The following is a 25,392-nucleotide window of genomic DNA, read 5'->3' on the forward strand; positions in this document are numbered from 1 at the left end:
AAACGATTTCTCTGTCCTTTTCATTTGTTTTATATGCCGAACGGTTATTATGTGAACTAAATCTCCTTTGCTACTAGCATTTGTAGCAGGTTCAAGTTGGAGCTGAAATGTTAAGATGGTTATGCAGATCAGAGTTGACATGCCGGAGTGTTGATAACTTGATACCAAAAATCAAAGAGATTAACGTTGATTTGTTATGAGAGAACTAGTTGAAACCTTGCAGAGCTCTAGTTTTAGTTACTTGAAATGTTTTATTCATGCATAGTTTCTGGGATGACCCAATGCGTCATTTAAGGTCATGTATAAATATTTCATGTACTGCCATTTGCTCAAGTATATGCACTGTTATAGTTTCAGATCCTATTCCATTTTTTATGGTTGGTTTTGAATTTTTGGGTTAGCTAGTATTCGAGATTTTCATTTTTAGATTTTTCATACTGGTTTTTTTTTAGTATTTTACTTGATATGGTACCTTGGTAAAGAACAGAGCTTGTTGTATTCAGCAACTACCTAGTAGCGGCCGACCACCATGGTTTTGCAGTTTTGCTGCACACACGTGTGACGGTGTGAGGGGGGACGGGATCGGCAATCCCTGTGTGCAGCGTGGACGGAGGGGAATCACCCAATCCTGTGGTTTGTTTGCTCCAACGTGGTTATCACCCCCGAATTGCCAAACGAGCGCTGAGTGGGAAGAAGAAATAAACAGGGAGCGCGTGACGAAGATTTTTGAGGATATAAGGTGAATGTATACTACGGTTAAAAGTGGCATACATACGTTATTAAGAACAAATATTTATCACTTCACCTTTTCTCAAAAAAAGTCAATTTTTCATCTGGCTGGAGAGGGGGCTGATGGGAGGGGGGGGGGGGGGGGGGGGGGGGGGGGGCGCCACCCCCAAATATTTCTATGGCCTCACAGTACATCTTCTTAATTAATTTTTTGATATTTTAATTAGCTAGTTAATGGTATTGTTAGTGCTTAAATTTTTCTCTAATAACATCTTATATAATTAAAAATTAATCTTTTTATTATTTTCTCTATCTCTTTTGTTTTATCTTATTATTGTCTACCACATGTCTAGTTCGTCCCCACAATACACTCTTTAATTTTAGCTTGTTAAATGTAATTAGTGCTTTATCTCTTTCATTACAGAATGTAGAATCCAAATCACAATCGCCAACCTAAGAGAGAAAACATAAGGGAAATCCTCAGTCCTAAGTGACACGATCACCAACCTCTAGTACACTCAAAATTCAAATACATCTGCAACAAACAACTTAATCAACCAAAGTAGAATCCAAATTCAGTTCCTTATGCGTTGGTGAAGGACAAAATGAAAATGGTTCTGTTCCTGAGACCACCACATCAGATATTGTTAAGTGGACTACTTTTATTTGCAGAAGTTTTGATGCGATATTTCACTAGCATCTGCATCCCCATACGGCCATACCAATATGATGATATTTCACAAGTGTCTGAAATATATAACTCAGCAAAATGCTTAAGCAAGCACGTCCTCTATGTTGAAAGAAAACGAATAAAGATCAATCACGGCAATCGCATATGAAGTTCAGCCTAGACCAGGTACCAGAAGTAAAGTAAGGGCAATACAACACAAGTAGTTCGCATGTTATTAAACATCCTCGCAATAGCGCATACTAGATTCATAATGTGTTAACAATCAGTGTAATCCAGTTCCTCTCACTATGTTGAAAGTTGAAATCAAACCAGTTCTGTTCTTAAGGAGTCCCCACATTAACCCTTTATTCAAGTTTATTCACACAGATTGATATGATGATGTTCATTGGTATCTCAAACATGTAGCTGAATCCAATGATATGATGATATTTCACCAACATATCAACACACATAGATAGCACAAGAAAAATGAAAGCAGCAGCTGCTCTATTTTCAGAAACAAGGCTAAAATGTCGATAGTGGGAACACCATATGGAATTATCAGTTATAGACAACGGATCTCTTTGCGGTAGTACAACTGTGAGGGAAATTACAGAATGCATAATCAGCATTTATTTCCATGCACATTCCCGATTAAAAGACTGTCCAATATATGTCCAACTTGTCAGTGAAATGGTATCTCAAACCAAACCTTAGGGCCAGAACATAACTGCTGACTGAAAACTAATTGCTCAAAAAGATATCTCGATGAACTGCCTTCATTTTACAACCAAAGAACTAACTGAGCACCTTGTACCTCCACATTCGCTGGAGCTTTTTCGAGACACAGCAGGTTTAAATCTGGGAAAATGGCATTGCCTGACTGATCCCTTTCTGGATTTGTCCCCCTGGGAGCAACTAGTATCAGCTTCTGGAGGGACCTGGCCTTTCTGAACAAAAAGTGCACCAGCTCAATCTCAATGCACTGCCACTGGAAGTTGTTTATCTTTACCTTCACAAGGCTCTCGAAGCCATCCATCGCTGGCTCTTCGGCCAACCCGTTGACAGCATCCACGAAGGAATCAGTTCTGGCTTTTGGGAGCTGAGGCATAAATCAAGCATTCATCAGAAACATAGAAGTGAATACGACGAGCATGAGCGTACGCAGTACGCACGTGAGACAGAGTTACTACTAACTAGAACTAGAACTGCATTTCACTAGCGTGTACCAAGCGCTGACCTCCAGGAAGAGATTTCTCAGCCGAGAACAGCGGCACATCCTGAGGAATCCATACGTGTGGGATAGCATGAGGGTGTTCATTCTATACAAGACCAGCCGCAGCTCTCTCAAATTCTGCAGGTTACTCAACTTGGCCACCTGGGTCTGGAAATTTTCCCTGTTACGCAAGGCAGACATAATCTGCAGAAGAGCAAAAGCAACAACACAGATTCTGTCAGTTGGTGGCATCGCGACGACAAAACCAAACATGCGTGCATGGAATCCGATCGATCGATCACAAACCTTGAGAGCATTGCTGCATATGGTGAGGTTGACGAGGTTGGAGAGATTTGGGAGTGCATCGAGCCAGTTGTGGTACTGCATCGGGTCGACAAGTGTCGCTTTCGTGAAGCAGATGCGGAGATCCCCGAAGCAGGTTGGAGGGAGGGCCACGGACCGGAGCAAGTCGCCGATGTAGCGGAAGGAATGGAGGCCTAAGGCGGCGGCGCTGACACTGATTTTGTCGACCTGGGGGCACTCCGCGACGGTGAGCCTCACCAGGCGCTCGCTTGCAGCCGTGACATCAACGCAGGTGAGGACGCGGCAGTTGCGCAGGACGAGGGTGCGCAGGCGGGGGCACAAGAGGAGTACCCATTTGAGTTCGAGGTCGCCGAGGCTGGTGTTCTCGATGGTGATGACCTCGAGCGTGTTGATGGAGCGGACCTGGCTCATAGGTCGACGATGGGCCTCGTTGACGCCGACGCCGAAGAGCACCAAGCGCAAGAGGCGGTGGCTCGCCCGCTGGAAGTTGAACGATACCTCGGGCGGCCCCAGCCCCGCGTCGACGTAGAAGTCCTCTACGTCGCAGTCGGCGGCGTAGTCGAGGAGGGAGTAGAAGTCGTCGGGGCGCGTCTGGGCGTCGTCGACCTTGAGGAAGAAGCGGAGGAGGCGGTGGCCCGGGCCCCGGCCGCGGCGGCCCAGCTCGTTAGCCAGCAGCGGCATGATTTGGTCGGAGCGGATGTGTGTGGGGACGAGGCAGCCGCACGGCCCCTGCGTCGCGGGGCGGATGTGGATCGCGAGGATGGAGTCGCACGGCCACTGTGGAGTGTTCACGAGATGCGACCACCTGTTGGAGACCATCCCCAACTTCACCGCCGCCTTGAGCGGGAGGAAGCTCAGGATGCGCAGCCGCGCCTTCTCCGGCAGCGACGAGATGCGGTCCACCTCCGCCGCCGGGGGAGGCGCCTGCTCACCGCCTTCTGGAGGCAGCGGATTCAGGTCCGGGGCGACTCCGCCGCCGCCGCGGAGTTGGTACGCCATTGACGCTGCTCTCCCCTTTGCCCTCCTCGCCGTTTCACCCTCCCGCCACTCTTCCACTCGTGCGCTTATCTCTGCTGCCCTCCTTTGGATTCGAATTTAGGAGACGAGAGCTGGAGAGGGGAGGCACAACTAAAATGGCTAAAGGCCAGGCGGTTACTCGCCAGCAAGGTGCCAGGCTGGACCCCAGGAGGGTCAATACGAGGGATATATGGATATAACACTAGGGCCTTGTTTAAATTTAGTGCGTAAAGTTTCAAGGTGTCACATCAGATGTTATATGGAGTGTTTGGATACTAATAAAAAAATAAATTACAGAATTCATAAGTAATCCTAATTAATCCGTCATTAGCACATGTGTTAATGTAGCACCACATTGTTAAATCATGGAATAATTAGGCTTAAAAGATTCGTCTCGCAAATTAGTCGCAAACTGTACAATTAGTTATTTTTAGTCTATATTTAATACTACATGCATGTGTCCAAACATTCGATGAGAAAGGGAGTAAACTTTAGGGAAGGAACTAAACAAGGCCTAAATTGGCCCGGCTAATTCTCTTGTCTCAAATCATGAATTGGGCTGGACATTTCATTGTCCTGACGCTCGTGCAATCCGCCCCCGTTCGTCTTTGTGCCGACCCCATCCACTTTCGTCTCGCCTCACGCGCGCACTCGTAGCTGAGGACGAGCACGCCTCTAGTGCGCCCTGATCGCAACACCACTATCTGCCAGCCCCCAGCGCCCCCTTTGCCCTCCTCGCCATTTCACCCTCCCGCCAAGCGCTTGTCTCTGCTGCCTTCCTTTGGATTCGAATTCAGGAGAAGGGAGCTGGACTTTGTACATGATCAATTGATATGAAATTTTTACTACAGTTTAAGCATACAATAATTAGCCCACCATAAAAATTTCATCATAATTGGATCATAGAAACTACAGCTATGAATTATTCCATTTAATTACAGAAAAGCAATTATCTAAAGCCACAGCAAAGACTTTGTACTAAGGCATGCCATATTATATATTTACTGTGTAGATCTACTCATGTGGAGTCCAATAAAATTAGATTTTTTATTTTTTGATTTTTCTGTGATTTACTATGATTTTTCAAAAATTTAGCCGAAATAAATAAAAAAGAAAAAGGCAAAACCGCCTTTTAAAACCGCTTATAACAAGGCGGAGGTAAGATAAACAGTTTTAAAAGTTGAGGAGGTGTTTTACCCGGTTTTAGAGTTTGGAGAGAAAAAACGGACTTTCGCAAAAGTTGAGGGAGTTAATGAGGATTTTTTCCTAAAAAAAAAGGTTCAGCTTCCTTCCTTGGCCTTTCTGTTTTGAACATGCCTGTTTAGTCTCAAAGCTATTTTTAGTTTGGCCCTTGTGTTAGTTTGAGACTTAACAATTTTAAGTCAGAGCGAAATGATGATTTTACCCCTAGGCAAAAAAATAAATCAGATGTAGAGTTAGTTTATCTATGTTTTTTTTAGGAGTTAGGAGGGGAGCCTACTTAAAAATTTTATTATATGGTGAATTGTACAGTTTACAAGGCTTTCAAAGCCAAATAGAAAAGGAACATTACAATTATAGTAGACTCTCTCTCCACAAATTTAGAAGAACACTAACATTTTGCTTGCCCTTGATACAAACCAACCCAAGCTCTTTCCAGAAGTCAACCTTCCAGGTATTTAAGGTGAAACTAGCATTATCAAAGATAACTTTATTTCCAGTTGTCCAAATGATCCAGCATGCTGTGATGACGACTACCTAAAGATGGGGCTTCCAAAGGCAGTTCGAGCTTCGATAATCATGTCTAGCGGTTGTAATGCAGGTACCAGTTAATGGAGATGGATTGCCAACGTGCTGAGTTGGAGGGGCACTCTTGTCTGTGTTTAATATGGAGCAATATTTCGCATGGTTTAGTTATGACAATCCTAAACAATGTTGAATATTGCTCCAAATCGAACACAAACCAATTAAACCCTGCAGTGATTCATTTTTCGTCCAGGGTAAAATTATCATTTCACCTCTGATTCCACACTATTGAGTCCCAAAACTAACGGAAGAGCAACTTTCGGTCCAAATAGGTAAGTTCAAAATAGAAAGGGACAGGTAAGCTTTTTTTTTTAGGGTCAAAGAATTTTCTCTCAAACAAAACACAAGGACTGGATAGCTATTTTCGGTTGGCATGTATTCACCACGCGCCTTCACAAATGAGTGGGAAGAAGAAATAAATAGGGAGAACGTATCTATAAACTTTGCTTACAGGAACATGGGGTGACAAAGATTTTTGAGGAAATAAGGTGAATAATATATACTACGATTAGAAGTGGCATGCACAAATATTTATCACTTCACCTTTTTTCTCCAAAAGTCAAATTTTTATTTGGGCGGAGGATGGAAGATGGATGGTGTGGCATTAGTTATTAACTAGATTATATATCTCTATTGTAACAATAATAATTAAGGAAAACAACCCGAAACCCTAACCTAATGGCTCCGGTGCATCAACAGTGTTAAGGGGTGAGCATGCATGCCGCATGCGTCCGAGAAAAGAGTCAAAGACTGTGGGATCCGATTAGTCAAGGTTGATGGCACATTTTTAGTGGGTCAAGACTGATAGAGGGTATCCCACGTAAAAATTTTACATGCAATTCGGTAAAAACCATTTATTAATTCAGTAAACAATTGTAAAATTCACAACATAATTCGTTATGCAGGCACTAAGTTTTTTTTATAAGTCAATGGGGGGAGAGAATCCCCACCTGGATGATATATTGATGATTGGCATTTAAATAGCCACTTGGTTACAGATACATCTTTTGATTTTTGTTGGTGCAGAGCGCTAGCTATTATAGAGCACCAAACTGTGGCAAACTAGAAAAAGTTTCTTGTCAACTCGCGGTAGCCAATCACCCCAGAGGTAAGCTTTCAGTTTTGCGCGTCGTGGTTCACCGACGATACCACAACCAAGAGGCTGAACTCCATGACCTCCACTCCAACGGCAACTGTTAAGTTTCGAGTCGATTCGGACAGACGACAGTCGTGATTACATTGTCTTAGAGGCACATCCGGACCCAATTGACGCCCGCGAACGCCCAATGAGGGGAGGAATCCTCAACGGAGGGAGGACCGACAAAAAGGAGCACAAGGAGATCAAGAGAGGGGACCATGGTCTTGTTACCGGCATTTGATGAGACAAGGCAACCAAGGATCATGGAGAAAGGCAAAACTAGCCACCGGAAGCGAAGCATGACAGTTAGAACTTGTGCAAAATATCAAAGAGAAGGGGTTGGAACCGGTGTGGGTTTTTGAGATGTGCCCAGCATGTCATTGTGCATAGACAAACAGCACTGTCAAGTGACAGTACTCCGACAACCTCCAATCCTCAAGCAACTGTTAAGCTTTGAGCCAAGAAGGCAGACGACGGTCGTGATTTGCACTATCTTGGGGCACTTCCGGGATCCAATCGTCACCCACCAACGCCCATTGAGGGGAGAAAATCTTAAAGGAGGGAGGGATGACAAAAGGAGAACGAGGAGATCCAAGAGAGGGAATCATGGTCCCGCTAACCCGTCATTTGGTGAGACAAGGCAATCAAGGCTCGTGGATGATGGTAGAGTAAGGACACTGATAGCGATATTTGGGCACCACGAACAAATACTGGCACCATTGGCCACACCTGAGGCCGACGACGGCGAGGAGCCCCACATCCACCGCGAGGCTAGCCCCTTCCCAATAGCCAAGCCATGACCACCAGAGGTTTTTCAGCGACACCTTCAAGAAGGAAATCATCATCGCTGTCCCAACTAAGAGCTAGGCTGAGCTTTCGCCCAGAAACCTCGCAAAGCGCTCCTGCAGCTAGCGCCCCGATGTCGCCCCATGCTGACATTGTCATTGCAGGTACCGGCATGGGCGACGCCACCACTCTGAAGAACCAGCGCTCCGCCCTCCCTTACATTAGGCATAGGGGGAGGGCTGCGGAGGGGAGCCTTCTAAGGAAATATCCACGGAATAAATGTGACTAGAGGTAGTGTCCTGCGTCATCTACATGAACAATTCCAATAAAATCTTCACGTGGTCTTACCAATTTATCAACATAATTAACACAAGCAAAGAGCTAGTTTTTTTTTTTGTGTGTGATATGTCTTCTAATATTAATCTTGGGCAAACTATGAACCAATATCTAATCTGATGACGAGTGATCTTGCCTAATCTCTATGATAAACAAATAATTATTGATAAACAATTATGTACGTAAGTTTTTTATCTGCAAAATTAGATGATTCAAACGCAGCGCAGCAAGGCAACAAACCTGATGGCCTCTGTGGCTCTTTGTGCGACTCCGCGGCTCTCCACAATTGATTCGTTCATCACGGCGTGAGACTGCACACTGCAGCGGCCAGCGGCGTAGAGCGCACGTACTGCGCGTACCGCGTAGGGCGGCAAGGGAAGCCAAGCGGAGATTGGGAGACGTACCTTCTCGCGTGCATGCGGCCATGCGGGCTACCTTGCGTTTCGAACGAAGCGTACGTTAGCCAATACTCTACTTCTCAATCTAATCTTCCTATGAATGTTGTCTAGGTTATGGTCCAGCCAGATTTCCAAAGAAAGCCCAAGTGCGAGCGGGCTGAATGCCTGCACAAATGCCAGCCCAAAACATCTGGCGACATGTCAGCCGCCGATCGACGTGTTAGCACACACCTCTCAATTGGTGTTCAAACAGCATTCAACGCTCAGTTTATGAACGGTTTGGACTTTGGATTAGGAAGAAGGGAGGTCTCGACTCTCGAGTTTAGTATAGAGCAATATAGACGAGAGGGGTAATTGAGAATGCCTGGTCTGGGCTTACATGGATAATCCCTGACACGACGCCAAGCAAACCTACTTCCAACAATCTGTCATGATACTAGTAGAGATACCGTGGGCTGGGCCGATCAAGGGACATGGGCTGGACCTGGACCGAGAGAAGATAAGGACCGGGCTCCTCAGTATTCCAAGGAGGAAAGCAAGCCAACATAAAAGGACTACCACCAATCACCGCAAGGAGTGTCGAAGGACCAGAACCTGAACCGGCGGCGAGCGCGAGCTCGAGGCTAGCTGCGGCTAGATTTCACCTTTTCCCTTCTTCCCCTTCCAAACCTGTATCCATCGTTCTAATAGCTTCTAGATACTTCTATCGCTGTGCTTGTACTGGATCGAATTAGTAGGACGGTGACACAATCCAACTTGACCCAAACGAACAGCCTGGACCGTCACCGAAAGCAACACGCGACCCGGCAGCGAGCCCGTGGCAAGCCCGGCCGTGCCGCCGTGCCGCCGCCGCAACGACCGACGGTTGCGCCCTTTGGGCGCGAGGCCGCGTGGAGTTCCCCGCAAAATAGCGTGTGATCTCGTCAATCGTCATTTCGGGTGGTTTCCCTTTTGCAGTCCACCAGCCACCAGGCGTCGGCCAGACCACCCGCGCGGCACGTCGCGCCGGCCGCCTTGGCTTGGGGACCGCGAGCCCTCATAAACCCCGCCTGCCAAGTGCCGCCATCTCCACGCCGCGCGCGCACGGAGCATCCCAGTCTCCGTCCCCATCCCAAGCAATAATAAAACTCCGCCCGTCGCCAGCGCCAGCTCGCCGCCTCCACTGCTTCCTTCAGCCCTTCTTCTACTATACTGCTCCAGTTGTTGCCCCCGCCGCCTCGGTTCATTCGACGCTTCCGAGGAGGAGGAGGAAGAACACCAGCAGCAAGCAGCGACCACGAAACCCCACCACCGCACCCACAACCAGCAACCTCCGCGCGCGCGCGCGGTCGGTTCCCGACTCCCCATGCGGCGGCGGTTGCCGCGGCGCCTGGGGTAGTGGCGCGGCGCCGGCAGGGACGACGACGAGTCGACGATAGACGATGGGCATCGTGGGCGGCGTCCTAGGGTTCTGCCTCGGCCTCCCCATCGGCCTCGCCGCCGCGTACTTCGTCTACCTCCGCTACTTCGCCGCCGCTCGCCGCCTCCAGGTACGTGCGTGCGTGCGTACGGTGACCGCCGTCGTCTATCCCCCGCAGCACTGCACTAGCCGCGTTGCTGATTACGTACTCCGAGTTTCCGTGCTCCGGTCGCGCTAGTTCCAATCGGTCGTGCCGTGAGAACCGAATCGAATCGGCGATTCGATCGATCGATGCGCGTCCATTCCGTGCGTTGTGCGTGCACGTATCGGGCAGGAGCCCAGGTCCACCACCACCCGATCGTCTGCACCAAATCATATCAGGATGCACTCATGTCATGTATATGACCACGACGGCTTTCGTTCCCCGAATCGAAGCTGCACACAGTGCACACGACGGCACACGCAAGCTGGCCATCGACTACGCAGCCCCGCCGCGTATGGTTGGGGAAGATTTAATTGGGATATATCATATATGTTTGCTTGGTTCCTCCCTCCTATTGGGTACCTATACAACGAGGATTTTTCGGGTACCTATAGCTTTCCCTTCGATCGCGTCTCTGCTAGGAGGAAAAACAGCGACCAAGCACGTAGTGAATAGTGACTCGTTCTTTATATTATGTTGATTTCTTAAAAGCAGAGGATTTTTTTTCTCTCTTTTTTTAAGAAAACTAGTGACTCGTTGCTTATTCCATATTTCTGTACACGGTGGCGATGCGACGTGGGGAAGATTGTGCGTGCGGTCCTCCAAAGTCCAGGTGAGATTACCTCAGCTGGAGCGATTTTCTGTACGTACGCCTCTGGAGTCTTGGGTTGTCCGTAGGTTCTTTTCAGAAATAGTTGGCCAGCAGCCAGCTGAGAGTACTTTTTTCCAGCTTTGAAGCCTTACTTTGAATGGCCTCCCGACTGACGCCGGCTTGCGTATCTGATTCGTTTTTTGCCTTGTCCAACGAACGATTGTGTTCGCTCCCATCCGTTCCCTAGTGGCAATTTGCACGGATGGGCACTGCCAGGCAGATATCGACTTTCAGGTTAGAAATTGTTGTAGTGGAGGAGGATTCGGCTGGAGTTTGTGTGAGGGGGTTTTCCTCTAGTGGATCAGTGACACGATCGATTCACCGTGTAGGTTATGTGTCTCTGTCTATGTTGGACAAAGCAGCTTGCAAGATTACAGAACAAAAAGGCTATACAACACACGTATGTTTTAGCGCAAAAAAAAACACATGGATTTTTTTCTCTCTCCTTCCCTCTGTTCTGCTGATGCACGCGTTCTCCGACGAAGCTGCACACCCGCCTGCACCTTGCCGCACCTTGACGTTCTGCCGACGCCCCCACCCGCACCGTGACGCAATCGGTCTGTCGCATGGTGCCAGTAGGCCTCTCCTCTTCCTCCTGTGTGATTTGTCCTTCCATAGAAAAAAAAATTATTTCTTATGATCTGTGGATCTATGATCTTGTGATTTATGATTGTCTGGAGGTAGAAGAAGACTGGAGGCTGAAGGTAGAAGGAGGGTGGAGGCTATTGGATCTTAATTCTATGGTGCAAAAAAATTCATGTGTTGAAACTGTATAAAACACATAGTTGTCCAGTAGACAGACTGCAGGACAGAAAGGATATGCCAAGTGCATGCAGTAAGATATATCTGTACGTACGTCTACGTATGTGTGCATTTGTTTAATGTTGCCAATGTGAAACGGGGTTAGTGCATATTATTATTATGGCGGGGTGCATAGTTATCACCTGGTGCTTATAATTAACGATGCAGTAATAGTTATTTAATTAGCATCGTACTAAGGCATATTTGAGTGATGCTTTTCTTAATAGCTGTCTAATAATATATGCTTTGGAATCATTTTCCAGCATGTGGTTCGCGCAAAACTACTGGTGGTTTCATCAGTTTGCCCACAGGAATGAAAATGACGTGCAGTTGTTGAATATGATGGGAATAAAATCCAACTTGGGAACTTAATAAATACTATATATCTATAGCGTACTTGTCTGAACGCAGTCTACTTGAGACTACAATGACATTTGGATAGCTTAGTTGGTAAGAAAAGAAAGAATCAGATCCACAACGCTAAGTAAAGAAAAGCCGTAACTGTCATTTTTACAGAGATATTGTGCAACCGAAAGTCATAAAATCAATTTCATTTTAACACCAATATAGCACACACTAACAACTTGCCTCTGCAGAGTCGAGAACTATATCCGTTTTACATTATTTCCAACTCTGTAATATGGACCCGCTTAGAACATCTATTAAGCTTTTCGGACAAAAATATATAACTTATTGGGTTTTATTGTCACCTTTTCCTCTTTATTTATGTAATTGATGCTACCCTTGTACCTATGGATCACCAATTAGTGAATTACTATCGATCATGTTTCATGAAGGCATATACATTTTCAAAAAGATAGCTTTGGCGTAGTGTTCTCTAGTAGTGCAAACTGAGATCGTGAAACGATATTTTCATTTATTGCAGCTAGATTGAAATTTGAATTTGTAACTACCAATAACTAGTCCATTTTTTAACCGAAATCTAATCCATAAGAGAGAGTCTTAATTTTTCCAGAAATATTGGGCCCAAATACTTTTTTTCCTCACATCATTTTTACCTTGTTATAGCAGCCAATACTATTATGAATTATGAATATACAAATTTCCATAGAGGTTGCATTTATGGTAATTATTGTGCTGTGTCAATAATATTGCAGCGTAATCTGGTTTCTCATGGTTGACTTTACAGGATCCTGTCGTTAAACCTCTACGAGATTTAGATTCTGAAACCCTGCAGGGAACAATACCAGATATTCCATTATGGGTGAAGAGCCCAGACTATGAGCGGGTGAGTACATACTTCATAGCTTACACTACTAATCCAATGATTTATTGTTGTTTCTTGATTGAATGTTCGTAGTAAGACAAACTACTTAGTGCCTGTTTAATGAGTGAATGCAGGTGTAAGACAAACTGCATGTTACTCAAACCTTGAGGAACATCTCTGTAGGAATGTAAGTCTTACGGAAGAAATTGAACCTCGTTTTGTGTTCTGCTAAAATAAATTTATGCATTGTTTATGTTTGAAAAAACATCTTAATATTAGCATTAAGTTTCTCAATTAAAACAAATCATGACAGTGATGCACCTTTAAATTGATGTGGAAAATATATTCACTATATATTTAGTCTTTTTTTTGGAGACATTAGTTTTAAAACATGTATTCCCCACCTAATAAGGATATGCGAACTCATTCATCCATTTTGAGAAATGAGACTTACAAAGTGGTACCATGCTGCCACCAACGAGAAGAATCACTTGACACATTCCTTTTAGTTTAGGTGTCACGTCAAAAGATCCTATATAGTTGCTGAAGTTCTTGAGGAGTTAGACGGGAATTGGGTTGTTTAGCATGAGTCATATTTTTTCCACACATCCAACTGTTATTAAAAAAATGTTCCAATGTTTTTGAATTGGAAGCTGGTGTTGCAAATGCTCAAACACAATATTTCGCTGATTAAAGGTTTGCAACATCTTATTGTTTTGCAGGTTGACTGGATGAACAAGTTTATTTTTGACATGTGGCCTTTTCTGGATAAGGTTCTTTCAACTTTTATTTGGCTTATTTGGTACAATTTAGTTTATTTTGCACCAGTACATCATTTCTGTGTTGTATAAATTTTAAATGGAGGCATGATTAGCCAAAATAATGTTCTTCTGCTCCACGAACACAGGCAATATGCAACAGTATAAAACGTGCGACGAGGCCAATATTTGATCAATATGTTGGACAATATGGTATAGAATCAATTGAATTTGGACAGTTGACACTTGGGACTCTTCCACCTACATTTCAAGGTCTGCCATTTCTCTTAGATAGCTTACTGTTGTGGTGCAATGTGCTGAGTGATATTGCACGTTGGCTCCTCAAACGATGACTGTCATTACTACACGAAATATGTTTTTGTTTTCCTACTGTTATATAACTTATGTCTGTGATATGAACAGATTGAATAGGTACTGCAGCTCAAAGTCTAGTCCACCCACCAGCCCTCAACTGTCCTTGTTCAAACAATGAGATTAACCTTAACCAACTCTAACTTAGTGCAAACTTATAAATTTTTTGAAGGAAATGATTGGTGGAAAAATTATAGGGTGTTTGGTTTGAGGAATCAAACCATTCTAGATTAGGTGGTGTATCATGATTCCAATCCTCGAATTTCATGGAATGACTCCATTTCTCACACTAGTACTAATTATTAGCTTGTGAGGAATGAGGTGATGATGATGCATCAACCCATTCCATTCTACAAACCAAAAAAAAAAGTGATGAATGAGAAGATGATGGACTAAACATTCCTCAAACCAAACACTCTATTAATGTGTGAAACTCAACTATTCCTAGAATATAAAGCCGATCCCACTCTTCTGATATGATGCATTACCATTTGGGTCTTCATACATTGCTGTGCGCGGAGGAGGTGCTGACGAACAGAGGACGGCACCGGCGCCGGCGTCCACCTAGCCCCACGTCGCTTGCCCCTCCGGTGGCGCCGACCACCCAAACCTCTACCCCACCCGTCCGTCCACCGCTAACACCCTTCCACCGCTCGCCTCCATGGAACGCGGCTCCCCTTCCCATCGTTCGTGGGCTGATGAGTGTGAGGAGGCGGACGACGCGGACTCCGGTGGACAGGCCAGCCCGCTCGTGCTCCCCCCGTTGGCCGCTGCGCGCATGCAGCCCACATCATGCGCTCGAGCTCCCTCAACCCCGACGCCGAGCCATTCTCCACCTCGCCGGGAGGGAGGCTCCGCTTCTCCGACTCTGAGGAGTCCCTAGAGGAGCCTAAATCCCCGCCTCCCCCTGGTCAAGGGAAGGCCCCTGTGCGTCCTCGTCGCCAGCGCAGGGACCGCAGCCGCCGTGCTGAGCCTTCTGGCTTCATGGCTGCGGCACGCCGGGTGGTGCCCCGCCCTGCCAGAGCCACGCAGGAGAAGATGAAGTCTGTTGCCGTGCACCCTGCGCGCTTGAGTGTGGAGCCGGACGTTGACGGGTTCCGCAAGGTCGAGAGCCAGAGGCGGTGGCGCCGCGCAGCCCCTGCCAGCAGGGCTCGCCCGGTGCCACAGCACCTGGTCGGCTTGTGCTTCAATTGCCTGGGCAAGGACCATGTGCGAGTCAACTGCACCTTCCCCTCCAGGTGCTTCTCATGTCTGCAGGAGGGCCACCAAGCACGCGACTGTCCCCGCACCATCCACACAGACAACTGGGCTGGAAAGCGTGGGTGGTCCCCTTCGCGTGCACGTGGATGTGGGGATGTGGCGTGTCGTCGTCGCCATTCACCTACCAGCCGCCGCCATGCCAGTGTGCCTCGTACGGACTGGGCTTCCTCAGGCGCTCCGGAGTTATCATCGTCAGAGCAGACTCGTCGTCGGTCTCCGCCTGCTTGCGAGCCATAGGAAAGCCACCCTCAGGTGCAGGCGGCCTCTGGGGCGACGAGACTCGTCTCGCAGGGGGTGGTGATGCGCCGAGCGCACCTGTCGCTGGCCTGGACCACGTCGAGCACATCCCCCCTCCGCGGCAACTACACCAGCCACCGGCATCGCCATCAACACGTGCGCGGGAACCGCTGCTGGAGATGGTCGTTGTCCCTCGTTCTACGTCGATTCAGGCGGCTGAGGATGCCTTGTCCTCCCTCGCCCTGCTGGCATTGGTGGTTGGGACACGGCCACCGGTTTCCCCAGCCATGGTGCGGGACCATCTGCGCGACTGCTTCGGCATCGGTGATGATCAGGCGTCGGTGCGTTGTTTCTAGCTAGATGATTTCATTGTTCGCTTCAATCGCCGCGAGGACCTTGAGCTCGTCCTTGGGACGCCGCCGTAGGTGGGTGGCCCGTTCAGTCTGTGGTGGCGGCCATGGTCGAGGATGATCATGGCCTCTGCTGGGGAATTCCGATTCCGCGTCTTGGTGGCCATGAAGGGCATCCCGTCCCATGCCAGATCTGAGGACACGGCCCAGACGATACTCGGCTCATCCTACGTCCGTGTCGTGCTGGCCAATGATGGCGCCGTAGATGAACCTAACGACGAGCGCGAGCTGTATGTCGCCACCTGGTGTGCTCACCCTGACCTCATTCCTGATGAGAAGATCATGGCGATCCCGGAGAAGGAAGAACAACATGATGCTGGGCCTCCCCTTTTCCTTCGGCCGGAGGAGGTCATCCACGCTGAGGTACCGGCGCTTCGGTACCTGGTGCGCCTGCGCGTCATTGAGTACCAAGATTGGCATACGCCGCCGACGTCCGCCGACGAGGATTACAGGCGCCGCGACGACACCGACTCTAATAGTGGCGACAACAATTTCAATGGGTACTGGCCGGGATTCTCCGACCGCGGCGGCGCCGGTGCTCGGCCGCGCACCACGAGGTTTGGCAGTGACGGCGACCCGAGGCTCGGTCGCGGGTCCGGCCCAGAATTTCGGGCGCGTGGGACCAACAACGTCATCAAGGTGGGGCAGGTGGAGTGCCCAGTCATGTCGCAGCTGGGTGCAATCTCCGGTGCAGCGCCTGGCAGCCGGAATTCTGGCTAGGTCCGAACACGTGTCGACGAGGCCATGGACCAAGAAGTTGACCTCGGTCCAGGAGCTGACCGTTCACTCTCTCCTGTCAAGATGTTGGTTGAAGACCCGATGTGCACAGAGGCCATGCTCTGCTGCACGCCGAAAGCTCTGGCTGACTAGGGGGAGTCGCGGGTCCTCACCATCGACTGTGACCCGGGGGTAGCCCATGCCCTGAGCAGCCGGAAAAAGGGGATTGTTGGGAGAATGCTTGATGATGACTTTTTAATGGTTGCGGGCCATGCGGCATGCATGCGCGGTGATGTAGCTGAGATTTGGAATTGCAGGGCGGACGTGTCAGCTGAAGCCACGAAGCGGCTACTTGGGGCTAGCTTGGACGAGTGGGCTCTCATGGCAGGCTTGGAGGTCAGGGATGTAACTTGGGCCGCTACTGGGCTGGGGCCAGTGACTTCTTGCCTCAGCTCGGAGTCACCCGGGAATGACGACATCCCCTCTCAGTCGGATACCACGGCCCCTCAGGATTTGATGGGCCAGGAACCTGATGATGGAGCAGTCGCAGTCGTGCCTGTGCCGGTGGATGACTTCGTTGTGAGATTCAGGGCTCCGCTTCCTCAGGCAATTCTCTCCACGCCTAACCTTAGAACCATGAGGCCAGTAAGAGGGAGGGAAATCGATGATGAGGATCTGCTGCCCAAGAGGAGTGAGAGGCTAGCTGCAAAGAGCAAATTCCGTGAGGCCAAGCCCGAAGCGCAAGCAAGGAAGATCCTTATGAAGAAGCTTGGGGTGGAGGTGGAAACGCAGGAGCCAGACACGGCATCATTTGACGAGTTCCACACCGCCTTCACCTCGCCGTTACTGGTGGAGACCAGGGTGGCCATGCAGACGTACTACCTAGGGAAAGGTTGTCGGCCGACCAAGGTAACGGGCGTGGTCTAGGGCTACGCACGCCTGAGTCGTCCTTTCCATGTTTTAGCTATGTTAGCTCAGAACATTCTGATTTGGAACGTTCGTGGTCTAAATTCGCGAGCGCGTCGTGATGTTGTACGAGAGTTTGTGGCGCAGGAGTCGGCCACGGTCGCTTGTCTCGTGGAGACAAAAACTGCTGTAATGTTGGCTGCTATGGCCAATGACTTAATGGGAATGGCGCTTGATTATGTGTGCTTGCCGACCGTCGGGGCCTCTAGGGGTATTGTTGTTGCGTGGCAAACTAATGCTTGGGCTGTCTCCAGCCGTGTCTGTCGTTCCTTTTCGATCACGCTCTGTCTACAGCCGGTGGCGGATGACGCATCGCCATGGTCGATGACTGTCGTCTATGGGCCAGTGCTCGACGGGATGAAGCAGGCGTTTCTGGATGAGTTGATTGACCTGAACGCCGCTATCGCCGGGCCACTACTCATCTGTGGTGACTTCAACCTGATTTATCAGGCCGCAAATAAGAGCAATGATAGGTTGAACCTACGCTGCATGCGGCGTTTCAGGCGTGCCATTGACAGCATGCAATTAGAGGAAATTCACCTGCATGGTAGGCTTTTCACGTGGAGCAACGAACGAAGGCGCCCGACTTTCGAACGTATTGACAGAGCGTTCGCCAACATTCAGTGGCTGGACCTTTTCTCCAGTCACCATCTCAGGACCCTGTCCTCGGATTGTTCCGTCCACGCACCTCTTCTACTACAGCTGCGAACTGAGCCGTGGGCCATGCCACGTTTCCGGTTCGAGCCGTTCTGGATATGCCAACATGGATATGAGGATGTCGTTCACCAGGCTTGGTCCTGCACATTGCCGGGTGCTGACGCATGCCGTGTGCTGGACTACAAGCTGAGAGCTACAGCAAAAGCCCTTAGGAGCTAGAGTGCAAAGAACATTGGTTGCGTGCGCACCCAGCTCTTCGAGACAAGGGAGATAGTCGTGTAGCTGGACAAGGCGCAAGAGGAGAGGGCACTCACTGATGATGAGCTTGCTCTCAGGAGTGGCCTAAAGCGGCAGAGCCTGGGACTCGCCTCACTGGCCAGAACGATTGCGCGCCATCGTTCACGCATCAGGTTTCTAGAGGATGGAGACGCAAACACCAAATTTTTTCATTTACAGGCGTGCCACAGGAGTCGAAAAAACCACATTCTTGCAATACACCATGTGGGGCAGTGGTTCTCGGCTGATGAAGCCAAGCAGGACCTCATTTACACTTACTACCATAGCATCCTGGGTACGCCGTTCACGCGGTCTCATGGGCTGGTTCTTGATGGACTGCTGCCATGGCTCGACCTTACAGGCATCGATGCCTGCTTCACTGAACAAGAGATTTGGGAATCCATCAAGGCTATGCCGCTGGACCGGGCACCTGGGCCAGATGGCTTTTGCGGGGCATTCTACAGGGCCTCACGGGAGACCATCAAAGTTGACGTCGTGCACGTGTTTAATGTGCTTTGGTCGCTGGATGCACGAAGCTTCAACCTACTGAATGACGCTCTGATGGTTTTGCTTAGGAAGAACTCGGCACCGACAAGACTAAAGGACTATAGGCCCATAAGCCTAATACATAGTTTCAGTAAGCTATTCGCCAAGGGTTTGGCGAGGAGGCTAGCACCAAGGCTGGGACATATTGTAGTGATGAATCAAAGCGCGTTCATCAAGGGAAGATCCATCCATGACAACTTCAGATCGGTGCAACTTGCTTGTCGATGGTTGCATAGCAAGAAATTCCCAGCAGTGCTAATCAAAGTCGATATTGCCAAAGCCTTCGACTCAGTGGCTTGGCCGTTTCTCTTACACGTCCTCGAACATGTCGGCTTTCCTCGAAGATGGACTAATTGGATTTTGATCTTGTTGTCTACTGCTAACACGAAGGTGCTGCTCAATGGTCGCCCAGGAAGGAGAATAGCACGCGCGGGGGCTACGGCAAGGGGATCCCCTCTCGCCAATGCTATTTGTTATGGTTATGGAGCCGCTGAATGCATTGATTCGGGAGGCTGGTCGTCTCCGCACGTTCGCTCCACTGCCAGGAAGATCCATCAAGCATAGGGCCTCGCTCTACGCGGATGATTTAGTTGTCTTCGTCACGCCGGCTGCTGAGGACCTCACCTACCTTCAGCAGATTCTGCTGCTATTTGCGGGGGCGTCTGGACTAATAGCCAACATTGATAAGTGTGTTGCCTCGCTGATTCGCTGCACTGAAGAAATGATGTTGGATGTGCAAACGGCCATCCCATGTGTTGTCGCCCCGTTCCCGTGCAGGTATCTGGGCATTTCGCTGTCGCTAAAGAGGCTGAAACGTGCAGAGGAGCAAGCATTGGTGGATTCAGTAGCCGCGAGGATCCCGACTTGGAAGTCAGGACTGCTCACGCATGCGGGACGAGTGTTACTGACCAAGGTCACGTTGTCGGCAATCTCGGTGCATATTAGCATTGCGTGTTGCCTCTCGACCTGGGCCATTGAGCAGATTGATAGACGTCGCAGGGCTTTCCTCTGGTGCGGTACTGACAAGGCGCTAGGAGGAAAATGCAAACTGGCCTGGACTACTGTCTGTCGTCCGACATCTCTGGGCGGCCTAGGTGTTTTGGATCTCAGGTTCTTTGGGCTAGCCCTCAGGCTACGTTGGGAATGGCTAAGCAGAGTTGAGCCTGATCGCTGCTGGGCTACACTGCCGGCACGTGCTGAGAAGAATGTAGTCGCAATGATAGACGCCAGCATGACTGTGATCATCGGCGATGGGGCCTTAGCAAAACTTTGGACGGACAATTGGTCCAATGTTGGTTCGCTATGCTCATTTGCGCCTCAGTTGTTCGCTGCCATCTCACCGAGAGGAAAGAAGATGTCTCTGAACGATGGTCTCTTCCAGAACCGGTGGGCGCGTGAAATTCATGGTGCGGACACTGTGCAGGTGCTCCTTCAGTACCTGCGTGTGTGGGCAATCCTACGCGTCGTTGTTCTCGATCCGCATGTGCCAGACCGATTCACATGGAAGTGGTCGCCTGATGGGAAGTACAGCGTGTCGTCGACCTATAGAGCTTTTTTCGAAGGATCAACTGCGCTCCTTGGTGCCAAGGAATTAGGGAAGACTAAAGCTCCACCGAAGGTCAAGTTTTTTATGTGGTTGGTGCTTCACCGCAGGATCTGGACTGCAAATCAACAATTGCGGCATGGCCTACAGGATTCAGATGACTGCAACCTGTGCAGCCAGGCATCCGAGACGTGTGATCACTTGTTCGTGGGGTGTGTGACTACCAGGCAACTCTGGTATAGGTTGCTTCTACCTTTGGGGTTACAGGACTTGACGCCGCTGACAGAGGAAAGCTTGGGAATTTGGTGGCTGAGACAGAGAGAACGGCTGAGTGCTGACAGCCGGCCACCGTTCGATACCCTGCTACTGCTCATCACCTGGACAATCTGGAAGGAGCGGAACAATAGGGTCTTCAACCGAATCACGTCCAACTTGGCGGCAATCGCACAGGAGGTGATCAGAGAAGCGCAATGCTGGTGCGAGGCAGGGTACTCTTCGTTGGCTCACTTGATTAGCTTATGGTCGCAAAACCAAGTGGTCTTGTAATACGACTTTTGGTAATCCAGTAGCTAGGCTGCGGTTTGCTTTGGTGATGGTCTCTCGCCACCATCAGCTAACGGCTTTATTGTAAGGTCTATTGACCATTCCCGTCCTCTTAATGAAATTCGGGCATATATGCCTGCACGCGAAAAAAATATGATGCATTATAGTTGTACTGTGGTTTGGAACGGCTGTCTGATCACTGTTTACTTTGTTTCCAACTTGTTTTGGCTTCCATCTGAATATAACTTTCACATAACTTTACTTGCTTAAAACAGGCATTAAAGTTTACGAAATGCTAGAAAAAGAGTTGGTAATTGAGCCTGTGATTCGGTGGGCTAGCACAGCAAATGTAACAGTGAATGCAAAGGTGCATTCTTTCAAAGTGACGGTTCAGGTTAGCTTTTCTCCCTGGCTGGCTGCATTATACATATAAGGCTGGGTAGTTCACTGACGTATTGAAGTCCTATATCTGCAATTTTCAGCTTGAAGATTTGCATATAATGCTAACACCACGTGTGACTCTGAAGTCACTTGTGCCAAGCTTTCCCTGTTTTGCTAACTTGTGTGTTTCACTAATGGAAAAGGTATGTATTATATGCGCCTTCCGCCTGCACTTAATAATTTTATTAAAGACTACTAACTCAAGTTTTGTGGGTATAGCCACGTATAGATTTTGGATTCAAATTGTTGGGGGGAGATGTCATGGCCATACCAGTCTTGTATCAATATGTTCAGGTAACTGTTCTCCTGGCTTTGTATTAAAAAAACATTCCCAAACCCTTGAGTAAATGTACCGTAGAAGCACATAATATGTTCACTCTGATCTTATTATCGTTTTTTTCTCACAGGATCAAATATCAAAGCAAATCTCAATTTTGTATCACTGGCCTAAGGTTATACAGATTCCTATCTTAGACGGAGCAAGGTGAAATTCTCCAGCAATGAAATCCAAACAGCTAGTGCTTCATCTATGAGTAACAACAAAACTTAATGTGGATTTAATTATTATTTATGACATCCAAATGTTTGTAACAAAGAATAGGATGGCAATACAAACAATTTCTAGTTATCACAAGCAATAGCTCAAAGTTAATGTGGATTTAATTATTATTTATGACATCCAAATGTTTGTAACAAAGAATAGGATGGCAATACAAACAATTTCTAGTTATCACAAGCAATAGCTCATCGTCCTATTTTAACAAACACTTTCCAGTTTTCTTAAAACAAAATTTCCAATTGAACTTGGATTTAATTACTCTTTATTCTATGAACCATATTGCAGTGGTGCTACAAAGAAGCCAGTTGGAATCTTGCATGTAAAGGTAATTAGAGCCCTGAATCTTCTCAAGATGGACTTTCTTGGCAAATCTGATCCCTATGTCAAGATGCGCCTGAGTGGTGAAAGACTGCCCTGGAAGAAAACATCTGTTAAGATGAGCAACCTGAATCCTGAATGGAATGAACACTTCAGGTTCATAGTCAAGGATCCTGACACTCAAGTCCTTGAGCTTCACATGTTTGATTGGGAAAAGGTCTCTAGCTGTATGCAACTTACTTTTCTACTTCTGATATCCTTATAATGGCTCATTGTGATGAACTATATGTTTTTTTCCAGATTTGCATTGGTAGGAGAGACACCAATCGATAACCTTAGTGTGTTTTTTATTGTGCAGGTTAAGATGCATGATAAATTGGGGATGCAAGTAATTCCCCTCCGCTTGCTTACACCTTACGAGAGCAAGTTATTCACACTCGACCTTGTTCGAAGCATGAACCCAAATGATCCACAGAACAAGAAGAATAGAGGAAAGCTCATTGTTGAGTTGACATTTGATCCCTTCAGAGAAGACAATATGGCTTCAGATGGTGAAGGTAATGCTAGTATAAAAAGGGAAGCAGACGGTGAATCCAGTGGTGGGGTGCTGTTGGTTTCAGTAGAAAATGCAGAAGATGTCGAAGGGAAGCGGCATACTAATCCATATGCTGAGGTACTTTTCAGGGGAGAACGGAAGAAAACAAAGGTAACACTACCAAATTATTTAATCTTATGTAGCAATGCTCATTTATTTTTTAAAATTTGTACTGCGAAACGTAGCAAGCCCACATCTTAAGTTCTCTGACATTTTTTACCTGTTCTAGTTAGAGTATATGATTATTGATTAAGCCTACGTTACCATACAGCCTAACCCTATTGAGACTTCTTTCGTCTTTATTGGTTATGATTTTCATTTTTTAGTCAGATGAACTGAATTACCTAACTGGTAGCAATGTCTAAGCTGAGAAGTGGTAGGTCCAGACTTCTGAGATCTTGGCCTGATAGGCTGGACAACTAATTGGGCAGAAAGGTTTAGAATGATAGGAGTAACTTCTCTGTTCATCCTATAGTCTCATTTGGAGAACTGATCCAGAATTTCACTAGCATAACAGTACTAGCTCCTGCTTCCTGCTTCCACAGAAAGACATTGCCACATTGGCGCAGTTCATTGTGCCATGACTACTATACACAAACTTGCATCATAATCATTTCACTCAAAGGTGGCAAATAAAAAAACTGGAATAGTGCCCATACCTCAAGAACTATATTTTTATAATATACCTACTAGATGTAAATATTAATATTTCTCTCTATACTTGGTCAAACTTACAACAGTTTGACTTATTAGGACAAAACCATAATGCCATTTTTTTACGAAGGTAGTAAGTACTCCGTCCGGACAGGAATTCTAACTACTGTACATCTAGGCAGTATAAAGGACACGTCTAGTGTCTAACACTAGTAGAATCTCTTATATTAATTCCAAGACGGAGGTTATTTACAAAGATCCTCGACCCCCGCAATGCTGTTATTGCGCACCAACACTTCCAGCAGCAGGTCCTCGTCGTTCACAAAGAGACGTTGCGTGCCGGGCTCCATCACACTGAGCTCCCCCACGTTAGCAGTCGCAGCTCGCGCTCCGGGATTGCAATCAGTGCCACCTGCTTCTCCTTCGGCAGCGTGATGAACAGCCGCTTCCCAATCTTGATGCAGCGATGAACTCGGCCGTCCTTGGCCGTCAAGTTCACCTCCCGGGGCCCGCCCCCGCCGAACACGTTGATGACACCGTCGTCGTCCCTGCTGCTGCGGACACAATTTCCCATCTTTTGTGGCGTGGCCGCCGGGATTTGATCGGGAGGGTAATGTAATGAGTACTGCTATTGCGCCGGAGCTTATATATATGAACATATGGTTAAGGACGTCGCGGGGCTTCATCGTTCGCTTGGGTTAGTTGGGTTGTTTCCATAGAAAACAATAATAGTCATTTAGGTAGACTACCATAGCCTTTCCTCAAAAAAAAAAAAGGTAGACTACCATAGCCTCAAATATTTTTACCATAGTTAGAGATAATAGTGTATGTGTATCTCCCTGATTTCATCCTGCTTGCTGCGGCAAATGCACCCCCCACGCACTCCCGATCCCGCGCGTTGCTCCCCGACGCCACCCCTCCCTCTGATTTTTATAGCACTTGAATCTGAGTAAAGTGCCCATACCTCACGTTTGCAGGTTTCAGTTTTCACAAAACTTCAATTTCAAGCAACCCAAACCTCTTACCTCCAACAACCTCCTCATGGTCCAGTCCTATGTACATTGCTGTTGCAGGTCATAAGGAAAACAAGAGATCCAAGATGGAGCGAGGAGTTCCAGTTCATGGTAGACGAGCCTCCGGTGGAAGATAAGATCCACATCGAAGTTAAAAGCAAACGCCGCGGACTTCCCTTCCGCAACAAGGCAAGTCATTCATGCTGCAGTTGCAGGCCGAAGCATCTCCTCCCTCTTTGCTGTCTGTCATAAGTCATAACGCTTAGCTAACGCTCGATCTCTCAATCTTCCAGGAATCGCTGGGGCATGTGAATATAAACCTGGTGGATGTGGTGAACAACGGCCGGATTAACGAGAAGTACCACCTCATCAACTCGAGGAACGGGATGATACACGTGGAGACCAAATGGAGCACGGTGTGATTGTTCTGTCGTACGTAGTTTAGTTCACCACACTCCTTTTGTGCTCGTGTGATGCAGCTTCAGCAGTCAGCACGTGCAAAGTTCCATCTGTCGCTGTTAGCTAGCTTAAAAGTTGTAACGTCAATGGGCTGCCAAGAGGCGTGTGACTGGTTTGTGAGTTGTTGCTGTTATTATAAGCCGATCAGGGCTTGTTTGGTTGCTTGCACTTGCAGCCTTGTACTAGCAACATTTGGTGACTGGTGAGGCATGAGTACCAAATCCTCAAGAGTAGTCAAACGTTGACACCACAAGAATCAGCAGATGAGAAAGGCAAACGCTGACAGAAAAAAAAAAAAAGCGCCTTCACTGTAAAAAGTAAAACTGTCTGGCAAATCCTAGATTTATCCTGGGAATATCTCGAATCGTGGCCACTGGCGAAATCAGC

The 25,392-nt window shown here is 47.7% G+C and overlaps 2 protein-coding genes across 4 annotated transcripts; one reads left to right on the plus strand and one right to left on the minus strand.

Annotated features, from left to right (window-relative positions):
- Positions 1–1,964: 1,964 nt before the first annotated feature.
- LOC136526452 (F-box/LRR-repeat protein At3g03360-like) lies at positions 1,965–3,938 on the minus strand. The gene is made up of 4 exons (XM_066519116.1): positions 2,922–3,938; positions 2,640–2,819; positions 2,217–2,501; positions 1,965–1,997 (listed from the first exon to the last, which is right to left on the minus strand). The coding sequence occupies exons 1-4, from the start codon at positions 3,936–3,938 to the stop codon at positions 1,965–1,967; spliced, it is 1,515 nt and encodes a 504-aa protein (XP_066375213.1).
- A 5,411-nt stretch (positions 3,939–9,349) lies between these two features.
- On the plus strand, positions 9,350–25,261 carry LOC136528936 (synaptotagmin-3-like). 3 transcript variants are annotated; one of them, XM_066521946.1, is made up of 13 exons: positions 9,951–10,613; positions 12,604–12,702; positions 12,816–12,868; positions 13,404–13,454; positions 13,589–13,712; positions 21,242–21,360; positions 21,449–21,550; positions 21,627–21,701; positions 21,815–21,891; positions 22,252–22,501; positions 22,643–22,990; positions 24,607–24,735; positions 24,840–25,261. In XM_066521946.1, the coding sequence occupies exons 4-13, from the start codon at positions 13,413–13,415 to the stop codon at positions 24,966–24,968; spliced, it is 1,395 nt and encodes a 464-aa protein (XP_066378043.1). In that variant the 5' UTR covers positions 9,951–10,613; positions 12,604–12,702; positions 12,816–12,868; positions 13,404–13,412; the 3' UTR covers positions 24,969–25,261. The 3 variants fall into 3 exon arrangements, with proteins under 3 accessions (XP_066378041.1, XP_066378043.1, XP_066378042.1); XM_066521944.1 differs by lacking the exons at positions 9,951–10,613; positions 12,816–12,868 and adding an exon at positions 9,350–9,928; XM_066521945.1 differs by lacking the exon at positions 12,816–12,868.
- The last annotated feature ends 131 nt before the right edge of the window (positions 25,262–25,392 follow it).

This window comes from Miscanthus floridulus, chromosome 19, assembly GCF_019320115.1.
Source record: "Miscanthus floridulus cultivar M001 chromosome 19, ASM1932011v1, whole genome shotgun sequence".
Classification (NCBI taxonomy): domain Eukaryota; kingdom Viridiplantae; phylum Streptophyta; class Magnoliopsida; order Poales; family Poaceae; genus Miscanthus; species Miscanthus floridulus.

Excerpts from the sequence above, each read along its gene's own strand:
- LOC136526452 (XM_066519116.1), bottom strand. The coding sequence starts at position 3,938 with ATGGCGTACCAACTCCGCGGCGGCGGCGGAGTCGCCCCGGACCTGAAT. Across the intron at positions 2,820-2,921 it reads TATGCAGCAATGCTCTCAAG|ATTATGTCTGCCTTGCGTAA; the intron begins GTTTGTGATCGA and ends GCTCTTCTGCAG. Across the intron at positions 1,998-2,216 it reads AAGCTCCAGCGAATGTGGAG|TTGTACTACCGCAAAGAGAT; the intron begins GTACAAGGTGCT and ends TTTCCCTCACAG.
- LOC136528936 (XM_066521944.1), top strand. The coding sequence starts at position 9,821 with ATGGGCATCGTGGGCGGCGTCCTAGGGTTCTGCCTCGGCCTCCCCATC. Across the intron at positions 21,361-21,448 it reads CTTTCAAAGTGACGGTTCAG|CTTGAAGATTTGCATATAAT; the intron begins GTTAGCTTTTCT and ends TGCAATTTTCAG. Across the intron at positions 21,702-21,814 it reads TCTTGTATCAATATGTTCAG|GATCAAATATCAAAGCAAAT; the intron begins GTAACTGTTCTC and ends TTTTTCTCACAG.